The sequence below is a fragment of the Cimex lectularius genome, unplaced genomic scaffold (genome assembly GCF_000648675.2).
Source record: "Cimex lectularius strain Harlan isolate CLEC.00 unplaced genomic scaffold, Clec_2.1 scaffold37, whole genome shotgun sequence".
NCBI lineage: Eukaryota > Metazoa > Arthropoda > Insecta > Hemiptera > Cimicidae > Cimex > Cimex lectularius.
This window is the reverse complement of record NW_019392682.1, coordinates 1,697,968-1,715,706: the sequence shown is the minus strand read 5'-3', so window position 1 is coordinate 1,715,706 and position 17,739 is coordinate 1,697,968. Positions and strand designations below refer to the sequence as shown.

The window sequence follows — 17,739 nt, the reverse complement described above, 5'->3', positions numbered from 1 at the left end:
TCTTTTTGACTCCCGTCCTTTTAGGGACCCACATGACTCACTAATTATAGCGACTCGAACGTGGGGGAGAGGTCTGTTCAAATTAAAACCACTCTACCCTCCAGAAACCGACGCAAATTGTATAAATTGTCTTTATTATTTTGAGAGTTCTAATTTTACTCGTCGGTCTCCCCTTGAGAAAAATTTTCGACAAGAAAACCACCCCGTGCAAAAGAACGTGCCGGTCTTCGGTGGAGAAAAATTTTACCTTTGCGAAAAAAAGAAGAGAGCGACCTGTTGTCCCTACCATTCGTTTTTAAAAACGTAACTTTTAATTTGAACAAAGAAAATTTCCTTTTTCCCCTGTACTTATACATTAAAAAATTGTTCTTTCTTCTTAAATAAAACTAAAACTTTTTATTAAAACATGACTTAATCGTAGATATTTACTAAAATACAATTTGAAAAGAAAAATGGCGAAATTACCTTGAAAACAGAACTGATTGTCTTTCAAACTGATTTTTTGGTTTTTTCGATTAAAACATTTTCACTATGGAAATCTTCACTGGAGAATACGTTATTACAGACCAGTTGAACGACACTAATACGAAAATAGAATGATTCTCAGACGGATAAGGGGGGATCCTGACGATTATACCGAGCTCTACCAGCGTCCCACGTACCAAGGGATAAAACTAATACAATAATACAAAAAAAAAAAAAAAAATCGTCTTCTTTTCAAAATGGAATTCATGCATTTTTATAAAATTCCGAATTCACCGGTCTTTGGAATTTAATTTAATTAAGTTGATAATGGTAGATGTTAAAAATATGACTTTAAATCAAAAAAAGTCTTTAAGAAGAACTCCTCAGAACGAGAACAATAAATAAACAAACATNGGAATTCATACATTTTTTTTTAAAATTACGAATTCACCAGCCTTTGGAATTTGATTTAATTAAGTTGATAAGGGCCGATATTAAAAATAAGACTTTCAATCAAAAAAGTCTTTAAGAAGAATTCCTCAGAACAAGAACAATAAATAAACAAACATTTAACTCAACACTCCATTTTAAGAAAAGTTAATTATGAACTAAGCTAATAAAACATCTTAAATTGAATTTTATAAATACTAAAAAATATGTATTTATTTACGTTAATTTCTTGTTTATAGCTTTCCCTTTAAAATTTCTTTTCATCTTTGTGCTTAATAAGTTTGTAATGTGTGGCATTTTGTACCAACATAATCATAAGAATAATCAAAAACTACAACACAACACTAACACCATCCAATATCACTAATAACTCTACATCAATTCTATCAAACAGACAAACCAAATACGTGCCATTTGTTCATGGCCTATCACATAAATCAGACACATTACTCTCTTCTGATAACTTTAAAATAGCCTTCAAAAACTATAAAAAATATATTCACTCTTTTTTCCAAAATTAAAGATCCTACACCAGGAACAAATAAGTCTGATGTAATTTACAAAATCAATTGTATAAATTGTCCAGCAACTTACATCGGAATTACATCCCAATATCTGTTAAAAGGGTAAAAACATATCTATGATTGCAAAAAAACTAAACAAAATCCTTCAGCACTGGCTATCCACCATTTTGAACACCAACAGAACTTCAATTTCAACAATCCAAAAATATTAAACACAGAACAAAACAAATATAAACGTAACTTTTTAGAAATGGTTTACATCAACAGAGATCAACAGATCATCAGATTGCATCTCACAATCTCTAAATAATAATCTGTAATTACTGTTTGTCATTGTTAAATTATTGCATTCAGTAACTACCCGAGTTATTTTTCTCTATACCCAAATCTTTCCTATTTATCTGTCTTGTAACTGATTTGTTTTAAATAATTTTACTGTTTAGCATAATTACAAATTGAATGGTCTGTCATATACCAAAAATGTTTAAGTAAGATGGCTGCCTAATGTAATTTCAATGTTTCAACAATGAATAGTTTTACTGAATATTTATAAACTGCTTCACATCCTGAACAATGTTTCAATTTCAATATAAAAAAAAAAGAGTATTTTTTAACAATGGCCGTGAACTCAGTTCAGATTAAAATTGCCCAATTTTATTTTAAATTATTACTGATAAAGATAAAATTAGCGAGGCGAACATACTAACAATTGGCAACAATTTGAGTAAATGATTGATATTGTGTAAGTTTATTACAATTTTAAGTTTACCTGTAGTTTATAAAAAATTGAATTGGTATTGAATTATTCACAAATAAATAAAGTTATCTTTTAAATAATTTTTGCTTTGTTATTTATGCTAAGAATAATATACTTGGAAAAGAATATCAATAATAATTTTAAGGTAATTCCTATGATACAGAAAGGCTTATCGTCCTTTTATATTTAATTTCTAATAAAAATTCCAAGAGCTGTGCTGCTATTTAAACGCAGAACCGCATGGCAAATATGAATTGAACGTTACCACTCGGCCACTGAGGTCTTCTAATAATATTTATAGTTGTAAGATTTCTCTATTTGGACTACAGAATGATGATCCACTAATTTGATGATTACTGATCATTTTTAGTCTGCCTATTGTCACTGTGTTGTTCAGACACATTTTGGAATTTTGCTGACAGAACCAACACTGATGATGGCAAAATGCTAAAATGCAATTGACAGACCAATACAGTGAAGTCAGGCAGACCAAAATGTTCAGTAATAATCAAATTACTTATATATGCACATATTTATACAAGAATAGCAACAGTATAAATAGTTTATCGTCACATTAGCTTTTTTTATTTTGCCATTTTATTTAATTTAATGATTACTTCTCACTGTCATCACACCTTTATACAAAAGACAGCCTGGATTTCAAAATCTAACAATATATTATAATAAGCGTTTATAATAAAATAATTGTAAATAATTTGCATTAAATCATTGTTAAATAAATAATATTATTAGGGGACTAGTTGCTGGGTGATTATGGTGCTTGACCCATGGTAACGGTTCTGGATTCAAATCCTGGCAAAGTCCATGGATTTTTAATTGGGAATAATATGAAAAAAAGTAATGTAAAGTGGTTTGTCCCCTCATCTGTGACATCCAATAGGTAGTTGGACTTTAAGCCAGGAATTATCTTGTGTTAAATAGGGTTATTGTTAATTTAATTTAATTTTTTAAAATTAGGTTTCGTGGTCCGCTTGATCTAATAAATTCTTTTCAATTAATTAAGGTTTTTGGTTGAGATAAAAAATGGCAAAAAGGAGGGAAAATTCAAAAGGTGGGTTGAGATGGGAAGTTAGTGTCCGAGTGGATCGAAGTCACGATAGCTCAAGTGGCAGAATAGCTGCATATCAAGCTGAAGGTCATGGGTTCGAATCCCGCTCGTGACACTAGCTTTTTCATTTCAACCAAAAACCTTAATTAATTGAAAAGAAGTTATTGTTAATGTTATTTTTTTATGTTGATAAACTTTCAATAGATATGTGTAATATTTAATTTCAATAGATTTTGCTATTTATAAATGCATTCTATGATTTTTTGAAAGTAAATCTCATATAATGTTTTAGATAATATAAGAATGTAAAATACATAATATGTACTACTTTAAATTTTTTTCAAGATTTGTCACCATGTATTATGTATTATTATTAAATTAAATTATTTAAAAGAACTACTTTTATATTTATTTATCCAAAAAATACCTTTTCCCTTCAATTTTCTTTTAAATTAATGTAGTAGTGAATTTTTTGTTTATTTTCACATTTTAACTTTACTAAATAATATAATATTATATTATCTAGTATGAATTTTTTAAGTTAAACATAATATTCATATTGTTCATGCTAAATAAAGTAAATACCTTTAGCCGGTCTGTAGCTTTGACTAGCCTCTTATAGTCAAGAGGTCCTTGAACTTTGAGCATGTCCATCATGTAATCCGCTTCCCTCACAGAATGACGTACGGCTTCTAGTTTTCCGTTGAAATCATCCCAAAGCCCATTTCTTGCTTTGAGTTTCGATAGCAGGTTGAGCGTTCTTTCTTCTAATTTTGAATGCGAGTCTTGCAGTTTGGATATTTCTTTTTCACAATGAATCGGGGAAACGGAAACTTTAACGCCCAGTGGTATGGAATGCAAGACCTGACGGATCGCCATTAGGTCTGACCACTGCGCCTTTAGAAATTCAGAAACACCCTTTAAAAAATAAAGATAAAAATATGTGTTAAATGATTAATAAAAACAATTATTAATTAGGTTTAATTTTTGCAATTTTACCTCAGCATTTGTATATGCTTGTTTAACATCAGCATGTTCCAAATTGAGGCTATTCTCACACTGATCAAGAACACCAGAAGCCCTGTATTGGTCTCGTTTTGCTCTTGTAATTCCTTTCTTCAGTATAGAAAGTCGTTCTTGTATACTTCTCAGCCCTTGTAGTTCGTTAGTTACTGATAGCATGAGTTTCCGAGCAAAATTTTGAAGTGATGTCAGTTTTTCTTTTTCAATTGCTGGTACAATTCCCATCTTCAAAAGTTCATTTTGGACACCTTCAAGGCTTTCTTTCAAAACCTAACAATCATAATTGTTATTTACATTCGACAATATTATATGTTTCTTTTTATACCTGTAATTTTCCGATACACAGTTGAAGGTGGTCATCAGTTTTAATTACACCATGCATGTTAAGCAATGCATTTTCCATTTCTTTAAGCCTTGATTCCATCATGTTCAATCTTTCAGTCGGTGACGAGCCAGTAGGAAGAACAAAGGAAGAAGACACCAGTTCTTCAAGTTCTCCAAACAGTTTTTCTGTTCTGCCCCAATCATTATTCAAGTCTGTCATGTTTTTCCTTAATTGCATTTCATCAGAAACAGGAAGAGCATTCATCGCTTTCTCAAAATTGTTACCGCATTCGTTATAAAGAGGCTTGAATACTTCATATTCAGCCTTTAATTCCTATTAATTTTTATAATTAATTTTTCTGAATTTTTGTTGAATTATTGTACTTACCCAAAATTTAACAATGTTGACAGGAGGCTTCTTAAGTTTTTTATTTTTGTGAACCAAATCTAACCATTTTGTAAGCTTGGACAGCATATTTTCATGCATGAACCAAATTTCTTTAAAAGCCATGAGATTTGCAATATCATCGTTGATTTTATCTTGAAGCTGTGACATTTCCATCCTTATTTGTTCACACTTCTCTTCTAGCTCAGGACATGACACAAAATTCTGAAGTGCATGTGCTGTGTTAAGAAGTTTCCAAACCCTGGCACTGTGCAAATTGACATCGGCGCTCATTAACTGCACAAAAAAACAACAAATGTTAGCATAAACAAAATGTTTAATTTAAATTGATTGATAAATTGCTTACTTGATAGAGTGAAATGTATTCAGGATAATCAGAGGATGTAACTTTTGTGAGATCAGGCACTCTAAGCAAAGCGACCTGCAGCCACTTTGTTTCTTCTGCAAGTTCCTGTTCAAGTATTGTCCATTTTGAAGTTGCTAAGGCTAATTGTTCAGTTCTTTCTCCAGCCTTTTCCAGAATGTCTGTCGCCAACGAGTGTAATTCTTTGTGTAACTTTTCATGAGATTTTCTTGTCTCGGGATTAAGGTGTTCTTCAAGATATTCAAGAATCATACGACAATGGGAAAGGCTGATGAAAAACTTTCGTCCCTTTTGCATTTCATCCTAGAAGATTTCCAAACAAAAATGATTTAGTGAGTTTGATTATATATCAGTAAATCTAAAAATTACCTTCAGATGTTGTAAGCTTTGAACAGCTACTCTTGAATCTACCATGTTTTGCGCAATTTTAGTCACATGTTCCAATTCGACTAACGTGTCTTTGTACTCTTGTGCAAGTGCTTCGGCTTGTTCAAATTGTCCTCTGAGAAGTGAAATCGCATCTTCATTTGAGCTGTACAAGTGAGCAGCATCTATAAGATCTTGTGGAATAAGTCTGTGAGGTGGAGTTGACAATGTCCTTCCAAGGTGGATTAATGAATTTATTTGATTTCCATAATTAGTATTTGTGGCTTCTAGCTCATCTAACTTAGCCATTTTTTCCTGCATTTAATAAAAAAAATTAAAACTTTAACATATACAATAAACACAAAAACTTAAATAATAAATTTAAGTGCAAATAATAATTAGAAAATTATTTCTATGTACATAAATATTTTTTAAAAACTTACATCTGTAGTACATCCATCCTCCTTTTCCAAGGAATCAATATCTTTCGATAATTTTTTCAGAAGGACATAGCTGCTATTTATAGAAGCCAATAATTCATCCCACTTTTGGTGTTCGTTATCCATCTGATCCTTTGTTTCATTGTAGTTTTTAGACACGGATTCGGCTTGATTTTCAACAATTCTCATTAAATCCGAATCACCAAGTTCTTCCTGAAGAACTTGGATTAAAGATTTAAGAGATGTCAATTCTTCAGGGATGGTCGCCATCTGTTGTAATTTGTATTCAGGGTTAAATTTTCCATTCTTGTATTTCTGAAAATTACATATATCAAATTCATTGTCATTAAAGAAATAATAAAACAATACTTACTTTGGTGTTCAATATTAAATAATTGATTATTTCCAGATATTCTGATATTATAGTGATGCAAATCAACTTGATTTTTTCCCTTTCTTCAGGATCTTTTGTCTTAGAGAGTTTTTTAAGATGATTGTTTAGTTTGGTCTTGACATCATTGATATCTTCATGGGAAATGTAGTATTTGTATGATGGTTTGTTTATGTCAGAAACCTTTTGCGTCAAGCTTCTAATAACTTCTTCTTCAGGGACAGACTCTTCTGTTGGGGCTTGTTTGCTTTTCACTTCAGCTTCTTTAGTGGGAGATGGCACTTTCTTTGTTTGCTTGACTAAAATTTCTTCTTTACTTGTAGAGGTGTCATCTGGTTGAGGACTGATCATTCCTGAAGAATCTGAAGATGCTTGTTGTTGTAACTTTTCATTCTGTTTACTTTCTATGTTAAGGCCGTAAACAATGTTTGGTTTTTCATGTTCACTTGAAACATTTATAGACTCATTAACTTTTAGTGAAATAGACTGTTGTGTTTTAGGTAATAAGTCTTGATTAACTTGTACATGTGAAGATGTCTCAAACTCATCGCCGGCAATTGCAGTGTTAATTGATATGTTCAAATCATTATTTGGAGTATCACTTTTGCCTTTCCTTTTATGGGTTTTCGTTCCCAATTTTTGGCCATCAGGTTGCATTGGCTGTTGTGATGAAAGAGAAGGAAATTCTTCTTCAAAAGGTTTTTTCACCTTTCTGGCTGGTAATTCTTGAATTTCTGTATGCTTACTGCTACTAGATTTAGATTCAGGTTTATTCAAATTGGCATCAGGTGATGTTAGATCTACTTCGACTACTTCTGAATGTTCTGATTTACGGAGAGATTCTAAACTCTTTCTTTCTTCTTCAGGAGCGTCTTTCAACAGACTGCTGACCGATTCATCCTTTCTTAAACTCTCGGGTTGTGAATAAATTTTCTTTTTACTACTAACATCTTTTGATGATTCTTCAGATTTTACAAGATCTCCCTGATCAGGTGCAGTAGACAATGATGAATCATCAGATAAATTATTTTTTGTTGGCTTAACTTTGTCGGTTACTGAAGAATCCTGGGATTGAAGATCTACTGAGACTTCAACAGTATGGTCTGTGGTTTCAGGATCTGTCAAAGTTACACAAGTCTCCACTTCAACATGTGATTCTGTATGTTTCTTGGGTTTAGGTTCTGATACTTCATCATGAGCTTCCTTTCTTTTCAATTTACCTTTCTTTCCTTTGTCAGAAGTGGAACTTTCTGATGTTTGAACCTCTGTCATATCATCTTCCTTAGATTTAGGTTCACCCTTTCCTACTAATTTCTTATCCTTTTGTAATTTTTTCGTGAATAGTTCTTCTTGCTGTAAATTAGGTGATTGTTCTTTTGGCTTAATTTCAGTTTTGGATATTTTTTCTTCCACTTCAACATCCTCTGGTAATTCCGAATCAAGTGGCTTGTTTTTATCGATTGGAGATTTCATTTTCTTTTCTGGCTTTTTCTGAGCATGTGCCTCCTGTTGTGTCTGCTGTTTAGGTTTAGTTTCAGTTTTGGAAATTTTCTTTTCTTCTACTTGAACTTCCTGTAATTGAGGACTATCACTCACCGGCTGACCTTTCTTTTCTGATTTTTTCTTGTGTTTTTCTTTAGGTTTATATTCTGTTTTTGATGACTTAGTGTCTTCAGTTGATGGTTCAGAATCAGGTTTGGGTTCATTATAAGATTTTCCTTGAAGTTTTTCTAATTGTGGTGATGTTTCTTTGTACCTAATTTCAGTTTTGTATGTTGTAATTTCTTCAACCGGTGTTTTTGAATCAACGTCTTTACTTCTTGGAGATTGTGGTTTCTTTTGAGTTGTTTTCTGTTGTTTTTCTAATTGAGGAGACACTTCTTTAACCCGACTTGCAGTTTTGTATAGCTTTACTTCTTCTACTGGTGTTTTTGTATGAAGAAGTTTATCTCCATCTTTCATTGATGGTAATTTCTTTTCAGATTGTTTCGGTTCATTTTCTAATTGAGGTGATAGTTGTTTAGGCTTAATTTCAGTTTTGCATATTTTTTCCTCTGGTGGTGTTCTTCTGTCCAGAGGCTGTGCTGTTTTGGGTTTCTTTTCTGATTTCTTTTGTGTTTTTTCTAATTGAGGTGATTGTTCTTTTAGTTTATGTTCCGTTTTGAACTCTTCCTCTTGTGTATTTGAGTCATCAGGCTTTTCAGCCTTGGTTTCTTTTTTAGGCATTTTTCTCTCTTCGATTTCGACATTCACTAATATCTGTGAATCAACAGGCTCATTTTGTTGCGGTTTAGTTTTCTTGTCAGATTTTTTCTCCTCTTTTTCTAATTGTGGTGATTTTTCTTTCAGTTTACTATCTGTTTTGGAGATCTTTACTTCTTCTACTGGTTTTTTAGAATCAGGAAGTGTTTCTTTATCAACTTGTTTTTTAGGCTTAGTTTCAGGTTTTGATGTTTTTATCTCTTCTACTTCAATATTCACAGATATTTCTGAATCAAATGGCTTGCCTTTGTCACCTGTTGATTTGGTTTTATCCTCTGACTTTTTCAGAGTTTTTTCTGGTTGAGATGATAGTTCTTTATGTTGATTTCCTGTGTTGTATACTTTTCTTTCCACTTCTACATTTACTGATGCTTCAAAATCAACAGGCTTATCTTTGTCACCTGTATGTTTGGTTTTCTTTTCTGGCTTTTTCTGGGTTGTTTCTAATTGAGGTGATTGCTCTTTACGTTGATTTTCCGTTTTTTCTTTCACTTCACTCACTGATGTGTCAAAATCTAAAGGCTTGTCTTTGTCACCTGCAGATTTGGTCTTGTCTGGTTTTTTCTGGCTTTTTTCTATTTGAGGTGACTGTTCTTTGGGTTTAGGTTCATGTTGTTCTTGCACTTCAATATTCATGGATATTTTTGAATCAAATGGCTTATCTTTACCGTCCATTGGCATGGTTTTCTTTTCAGATTTTTTCTTAGTTTTTTCCAATTGAGGTGATTGTTCTTTTACTCTAATTTCTGTTCTATATATTTCTTTTTTAGGTGTTTCAGAATCAGGCGAATCACTTTCACTTGCTGTTTTGGTTTTCTTTTCTTTTTGCTGTGTTTTTTCTGCTGGTGATGACTTTTCTTTCGGTTTAGTATCTCTTGTGGACTGTTTTACTTCTTCCACTACATGTACTGGAGAGTCAGAATCGAAAGTCTTCTCCCCAGTACCAGCTGGTTCAGATTTTTGTACGTGTGGCAATTCAGAATCAAAAGGCTTATCCTTACTTGAAGTCTTCTTGTCTGATTTCTTTTGTAGTTTTCCAGTTTTTGGTGAAGGTTCTCTGGGTTTAATTTCACTTCTGGATTTTTCAATTTGTTGCATTTCAAGATCAAATGATTTATTGTCATCCACTTCGTCTTTAGACATTGGCTTCTGTTTCGTAAATGGTGATTCTTCTTTAGGCTTAACTTTACCACCATTTGATTTTGTTTTCTCTTTTGATCCTTTTTGTGTGCTTTCTGGTTTTTCTAACTCTGGTGACTTTTCTTTAAGTTTTGGTTTAATTTCCTTCACTTCTACTTGTATTTCACAAACTAATGATTCATCCTTTTCTACTGGTTTTGTTTTGGAAATGGACATTTCTTCTGATGCAGTTGAAGATAGTACATCTTCTTGTATAGGCGGATGAGTCTCTCCTTTTTCTTTTGATGTTGTAGAAGGTTCATCATAAGTATGAGGATCTTTTTTATCTTTTGTAGTTTTCTTGTGTTTTCCCTTTGTAGCAGATTTTGGTTGTGGCTGAGCATTAACATCTTTCTCTATTTCTGACTTAACAAAACTTGTTACCAATGGTTCTTGTGTTTCAGTAATGATGGTTGTTTTTACCTCTACTTGTTCTACCGACATGTCATCTGATAATTTTTCTGGTTCATTGGTCTCTTTTTCACTTATTTTACCCTTACCTTTTTTCAGATCTTGAGCTTTCTGATCAGGTGTTTGTTTCTTGGACTTTTTCTTACTATCTTCTTTTGTTTTATGTACTTTGTCACTAGATTTTAGCTTTTGTTCATGTGGTTCAGTTGCACTACTAATTTCAGCACTGATAAATGCTTCTACTCGGGCTTTTGGTAAATTTGTTGAAGTAGATTCTGAGGTTGGCAAACTTTCTTTCTTTTCCGTCTTTTCCACAATTTTAGCTTCTTTCTTTTTTGGTTTACTTTTCTTATCATCCTGTTTCTTCTCCTTTTCCTCGCTCTTTTTTGAAGTATCTTCTTTAGGTGTTGCCTCTTTTCTTGGTGGTAGTTCATCTTTAGCACTTGACGCAGGAGATTCACCTATGTCAAATGCAGGTTGTTTGTATAGAGCAGCTTCTCTTCTTTTGTTTTCTTCTGATATTTCTTCAAGAGGGGCAATATCTAAACTGTGGATTGGTGAGGTAATAGCATCTGTCAAAAGTGGTTCATCTACTTCTTCCTCTACAACCTCTTCTTTTCCATTAATTATCACGATTTTTTTGATAATTCTTTTAACTAGGATTGTTCTTTGTTCAGGGAGGGTTTTGTACCATGTGTATTGCAAAGTAGATTGATTATCATCCTGTGGGCTCATTTCATGAACTGGTCTATCATATTTTACCATTTTTTGTGAATGAGGATCACTTGAGGTTAATATTTCACGTTCTACTGGTTCGTCAATGATTTCAGTTATCTCAACAGGTTCTTCAATTTCTTCCTCTTCGATGTGTTCTTTACCATTTATGTACACAACTTTCTTTATAATTTTTTTAACCTTTCTTATATTGGTTCTTTTGGTATGTATTACTTCTTTCATACAAGTTTGCACAGCGTCTGACGGTTGTGGAGTTACTTTTGTCACCTCCTGCATAAAAACTTGAGTTGTACTTTTCGGCGGGCTAACAACTTCCATACCCGACTCCGAGATCTGTTTGCATGGGGCATCTTTAGATTTTGTGTCAATCAGTCGGTTACTTTCGTCTGATACGGTCAACTCGGCATTTATTTCGACTACATCACAGCTCGACGGTGGTGTTTCGTCTGTGCATTCAGAGATTCCGACTTCTAACATAATGTTACTGGTACTGTCGTCATCGTTCGGTAGGTCTGTCCAGTCTTTCAAAGTTTCATCTGCTGAATCACTCATTAAGCCAGTTTGTATGTCTAATTTATCCGATGGATGTTGGTCAGTAATTTCTTGAGCATAATAATCCTTGAAACAAAATATTATTAGGATACTGGTCTTAAATGGAAATTTGAAAGTAATATAAAACTTACAGGCTCCTTACTAGCTACATCAACACCATCATGACTTAATGGCTGTTCTTTTTCACTTGAAATGTCCTTTTCCTGAAAATTAATTCCATTAATTAATTGTAAGTCATCATTACAACAATTTTACTGTCACAATATTTAAAAATATTATTTACTTACATCTTCAAACGCAACTTCAATTTTGGCTTCCAAAACAGGATTTTCACCCTGAAAATTGGTTATGATGCAAAAATTATAATGATGCAAATAAGAATATGTTAACCATGACAGCAATAGAAAAAGAAAAACAACACATCAAAGTAATTCACAGTAACAGCAAAACAATTACAACAAACAAAAATAGCGTTTTGGTTTGGCATATTATAATATTAATATTATTATAATATAATTAATGCACTGTCTTATAAAAATATTAATATTATAATACTATATTTGATAATTTATGCAAGGAATTTAAGATCGTTTAACACAATTTTAAAAAATTTATTAAATTAAAAATTAATTTTTTACTATTTTATTATAATTAAAAGAAGAAATTCAAACTATATTTTATTCATAAGAAGTAATATTTTAAAAGTTAATGTTAGAAATAATATGATTAATGAAAAGTCTCTAAAGTCTTTAGAGATGACATTATGAAAAAAATACAATTTGAACATTACTCATTAGTACAATATCAACTAAACACGTGTAAAATACACTACTGACATACTGACATCAATTAAGTAATGTCATTGAAATTATACGAAACTGGAAGCATTTCTCAATATTAGTAAAGGTCTTTTTGACCATTTAGAAAACCAAAAGTCTTGTATTGTGAATACCTCACAATGGGTTGAGGTGAGAATGTTAACCCACTGGCATGCGAAGCTGGACGTAATTTCTTAACATTCCCTTTACCTTTAACAAGACACCACAGGTACAGCAGCATGCATTTGATTTTACATTTTTTTTACTATAAAAGGGATAATAATATTTACAACCTAGAAAACCATTGGAGCAGTTCGAGAAGCAGAACTGAGCTAACAAATAAATAAGTAAAAGATAATCAAAATAAATTAAGCTAGAAGTGAAAACAAGAGCACTTTTTTGCAAATAGGTCACAAACCAGGATAGGGCACCATTACCATAAAAACCTTTAGTAAGCATTCAACAAGTTAGTTGGTTTTTTAGCTTTACACCAAAGAAAAGCATTCGTTTAAAATTAATTTCGAACCTTGGTTCTAATTTCTTGGTTATCCTTTGATGGAGGTGGCCAGTTGATATCAATATCACGCAGTGTCTTCTTTGAATTTTCAGACCAATAGGGATCTGAGCTGGAGAAAAGGAGCTGGGACGGATGGGATAAGGTTTGATCGACAGATGGTTTAAAATCTTTTTCAGTTACTCCCATATTATCTACGTTAATGTTAAATTTTTCTACTGGTTCAGTTGAAGCTTTCTTTATAACGACTGGGGAGGGTTCCCTAGATTTTCGTACAACCTGTGCATATGTATCTAAATGAAGTGGTCTAGACCTGTTTAAATAAGTCGGTTCGCTTAATTTTTGTTGAAGTAAGATTTCTTTTGTAGTCTCTGGGGTCACGTCTGGTTCAGGAAGTGAATCTGACAGCAGATTTGCTTTAGATCTCTTTTCAGCTACCATTTCAGGCAAATTTTGGAGTTCCCTGCCAAGCCTGGAGCTTCCAGTTTCATCAGTTGTTGGTAATTCCCTAGTTAAAGATGGCTCTCTCGACCTTTTTGTGATCTCAGCATAACTCATACTTATGCCGGGATCACTTAAGAGTTGGGTTATAGGTAGCTGAACACCACTTACATTTATTTCGAAAATGGGGCCAGCAGTGCATTCCTTTGGGTCTTTCACTTCATTGTTGAGACTTTCATCATTGCTGTTTTTCTCTTTAGCTAGACTTCTAAGTGGGAAACTAACTTCTCTGGTTCTTTCAACTGTCACAGTGCCTCCAGGGCTAGGCCAAGTTCCACTAGTTTCAACTGATTTGAAGCTGAACTCGAAAGGTTTTATCTCACCCACATCTTTTCCATACCATAGCTGAGAAGGAATATTTTGAGAAGGATCTACATTTGAATGATCATCCTCTGTGTCAGAAACTGGGAAAGTATGAGATGATAATGATTCTATGATGCTGACATCACTTTCATCTCCTGTGTTAGTTTTCCTTTTGGTTTTTCTCTTTGATTTACTCACAGCTGGTGCAGTCCCTACACTTGTAATTTGTTTTATCTCATCAGTTGGTTTAGAGATGTTTTTGGGTTGGTGTAATTCAATCCTATCTGGATGTAATTCAGTAATTGGATTTTTGCTGTCATAGATTGTGGACTTCCCTTTATGATTATCACAACTTTCTGACTCAGATAATTTAGGTAGTGGTTCATCTAATAAAAGTGGAATAATTTCAAAATCGTCCTCCTCTTTAGGTGATTGGATTGGAAAATCATAGGTAGGTATACAGGTAGGGGCCACTGACTGTGATTGTACTGAATGTGGGTCAAAAATTGCACTTTGCACATCATCACTCTCTAGTTTTTTGTACTTGTCATCAACTTCTGATTGAACAGCAGATATAATTAGATCTTGAATTTTAGTCTGATTAGTTCTATTCTCTTCTGCTGAAAGTTCAGTACTTTCAACAACCCTGATTGCATGTCTTGCATAAATTGGAAGATCTTTCTCATCAGGCATACGATGAATATCAGATGATCTATGTAGTTCATCTTCGTTGAAAGATTTCTGTTGAGGAATAAATTGTTCCACAGCAGGAGTTCCAGAGTGATGTAGAAGAGGAGGGACTTTGGTACCTTCTGAAGAAGAATGTGAAGGATCGTTGTAACAAGGATGATCATGTGAAGTTTTTAATTTTTTAGTAATAATAAACCCAGGAACAGAAAAACCACCTTCCGGGGTTACATTACCATCATCAATAAGTGGCATTTTTTCTAAATTTTCACGATCAGCTCTCAAATAAGACTGCATGAGCCGACTTTGTAGTTCAACATCGGCAGGATTCTTTGCCGGTTGTTTCTTTCCTGGTTTCTCTTTGACTGGTTTGTCGGATGGCTTTTCTTCTTCGGTGGGAGTCTTTTCCGTGACTCGAACCTCAGCTACTGGTGCAGCTTGTGGTTCTTCCTCACTCGGTTTCTTGGATCGATCTTTCTTACGTTTGTCTTTTCCAGTCTTATCGGACGGTTTGTCGTCCTCCGTGGGAGTCTTTTCCCTTACCGTGAACTGTTTGAAATGCATACCGAGTTTTTCCATAACACCCGGTTTCTTGGATGGTTCATCCGTCGGCTCGTCTTTCCCGGTTTTGTCAGACGGCTTTTTCTCGTCGCCGGGAGTTTTGTCCGATGGTTTCTCCTCTTGGCCGACGGGCTTTTCTGTCACTTTCACCTCGGTGACACCCAGCTGTTGTGGTTCTAGATCGCCAGGTTTCTTGGATCGGTCTTTCTTGCCTTTGTCCTTCGGTGAAGGGGTCTGTTCTTTGAACGTGTACTCTGTGACATGCATCGTGAGCGGTTCCGTCTGTCCTGGTTTGGTGGACGGTTCACTCTTGGGTTTGTCCTTCAAGGTCTTGTCAGTAGGTGTCTCCTGTTCGCTAGGAGTCCTTTCTTTGTCAATAAATTCTGTTAGTAGTTTACTTAGTGGTTCTGTCACACCGGTTAACTGGAACGGTTCACCAGCGGTTGGTTTGTCTTTTACGCTCTGGTCAGACGGCTTATCTTGTGGATGGGTCTTTTCAGTGACTGACACCTCTGTGACGTGCACCGTTTGGGTGAATTCAACACCAGGTTTCTTTGACGGCTGTTTCTTAGATTTATCTTTTCCGGCCTTGTCGGAAGGTTTGTCATCTTGAGTTGGAGTCTTTTCTCTGACGGTAAACTCTGTCAGATGCACAGTCCGAGTGTCCTCCTCACCGGGTTTCTTTGCCGGTTGTTTCTTTCCAGGTTTCTCTTTGACTGGTTTGTCGGATGGCTTTTCTTCTTCGGTGGGAGTCTTTTCCGTGACTAGAACCTCAGCTACTGGTGCAGCTTGTGGTTCTTCCTCACTCGGTTTCTTGGATCGATCTTTCTTACGTTTGTCTTTTCCAGTCTTATCGGACGGTTTGTCGTCCTCCGTGGGAGTCTTTTCCCTTACCGTGAACTGTTTGAAATGCATACCGAGTTTTTCCATAACACCCGGTTTCTTGGATGGTTCATCCGTTGGCTCGTCTTTCCCGGTTTTGTCAGACGGCTTTTTCTCATCGCCGGGAGTTTTGTCCGATGGTCTCTCCTCTTGGCCGACGGGCTTTTCTGTCACTTTCACCTCGGTGACACCCAGCTGTTGTTGTTCCAGATCGCCAGGTTTCTTGGATCGGTCTTTCTTGCCTTTGTCCTTCGGTGAAGGGGTCTGTTCTTTGAACGTGTACTCTGTGACATGCATCGTGAGCGGTTCCGTCTGTCCTGGTTTGGTGGACGGTTCACTCTTGGGTTTGTCCTTCAAGGTCTTGTCAGTAGGTGTCTCCTGTTCGCTAGGAGTCCTTTCTTTGTCAATAAATTCTGTTAGTAGTTTACTTAGTGGTTCTGTCACACCGGTTAACTGGAACGGTTCACCAGCGGTTGGTTTGTCTTTTACGCTCTGGTCAGACGGCTTATCTTGTGGATGGGTCTTTTCAGTGACTGACACCTCTGTGACGTGCACCGTTTGGGTGAATTCAACACCAGGTTTCTTTGACGGCTGTTTCTTAGATTTATCTTTTCCGGTCTTGTCGGAAGGTTTGTCATCTTGAGTTGGAGTCTTTTCTCTGACGGTAAACTCTGTCAGATGCACAGTCTGAGTGTCCTCCTCACCTGGTTTCTTTGCCGGTTTTTTCTTTCCTGGTTTCTCTTTGACTGGTTTTTCGGATGTCTTTTCTTCTTCGGTGGGAGTCTTTTCCGTAACTCGAACCTCAGCTACTGGTGCAGCTTGTGGTTCTTCCTCATCCGGTTTCTTGGATCGATCTTTCTTACGTTTGTCTTTTCCCGTCTTATCGGACGGTTTGTCGTCTTTCGTGGGGGTCTTATCTTTTAATGTTAATTGTTTGAAATGCTTACTTATTTTTTCTATAACCCCTGTTTTCTTGGACGCTTCCTCTTTAGATTCCTGTTTTATGTTTTTGTTATCTTCTTTCTCCGGGGTAGAAAATATTTTGGCCGGTAATGTTTGTGATTTTTCGACCCATTTTTTACTGACTGGAATATTCTTAGGACTCTCCATTTGTACCTGTTCGGTCTGATCTTCTCTCTTGTCACTCTTTTGTAGGTATTTAATCTCTTTTTGTTGCGTATTGTCTGATGCCTTATTTTTATTTGATTTATCATCCTTTGGCTTTCCTCCCTTGGTCTTGTCTGTTACTTTGTGTTTTTGTGTAGGAGTCTTTTCTTTGACTTTATCCTCAGCACTATCTGTGTGTTGTATAGCTTGTAGTTTATCTTCTGACTTGTCTGACTGTTGCTCATTCATTTTTTCTTTCACTGATTTAATCGGCGATTTCTCCTCCTCAGTTGGAGTTTTTTCTCTGGTTGTCAACTGTTTAATATGAATGCCAAGTTTTTCGATAACACCTGTTTTCTTCTGTTGACCTTTCTTAGGCTTTTGTGTAGATTGTTGTTGTTTTTCTTGAATCGGTTCTTTCTCATTGGGTGGTCGTTCTGCCTCTCCCAGTTTAATTGGGAAGGTTGATTTCATTTCTATTATTTTTGGCTCTACTGCTATAGGTACATTTTTAGTTCTTGAATCACCTTTTGTAGAAATGACAGTTTTCTGTGTTGGTTTTGTGCTTACAGATTCTGTAACCCCAGATTTGTGACTTTCATTAATATCTTCCGCTTTTTGAATTTCTAATTCTTTAATTAAAGGCAT

General features: G+C 34.7%; 2 protein-coding genes across 2 annotated transcripts in view; both read right to left on the bottom strand.

Annotated features, from left to right (window-relative positions):
• Positions 1–594, bottom strand: part of LOC112126486 (nesprin-2-like) — a 26,456-nt gene extending 25,862 nt beyond the window's left edge. The window contains exon 1 of the mRNA XM_024225664.1: positions 466–594. The gene's annotated coding sequence lies outside the window, so the exon portion shown is untranslated. The remainder of the gene's footprint in view (positions 1–465) is intronic.
• Positions 1–17,739, bottom strand: part of LOC112126487 (titin-like) — a 21,615-nt gene extending 3,876 nt beyond the window's left edge. Inside the window, exons 1-12 of the mRNA XM_024225666.1 lie at positions 13,063–17,739; positions 12,006–12,053; positions 11,850–11,921; positions 10,776–11,784; positions 6,562–10,679; positions 6,192–6,503; positions 5,752–6,063; positions 5,365–5,685; positions 5,001–5,294; positions 4,614–4,946; positions 4,265–4,558; positions 3,851–4,183 (exon numbers count right to left, since the gene is read on the bottom strand). Of these exons, the coding sequence (XP_024081434.1) occupies positions 3,851–4,183; positions 4,265–4,558; positions 4,614–4,946; positions 5,001–5,294; positions 5,365–5,685; positions 5,752–6,063; positions 6,192–6,503; positions 6,562–10,679; positions 10,776–11,784; positions 11,850–11,921; positions 12,006–12,053; positions 13,063–17,739 (12,123 nt within the window). The remainder of the gene's footprint in view (positions 1–3,850; positions 4,184–4,264; positions 4,559–4,613; positions 4,947–5,000; positions 5,295–5,364; positions 5,686–5,751; positions 6,064–6,191; positions 6,504–6,561; positions 10,680–10,775; positions 11,785–11,849; positions 11,922–12,005; positions 12,054–13,062) is intronic.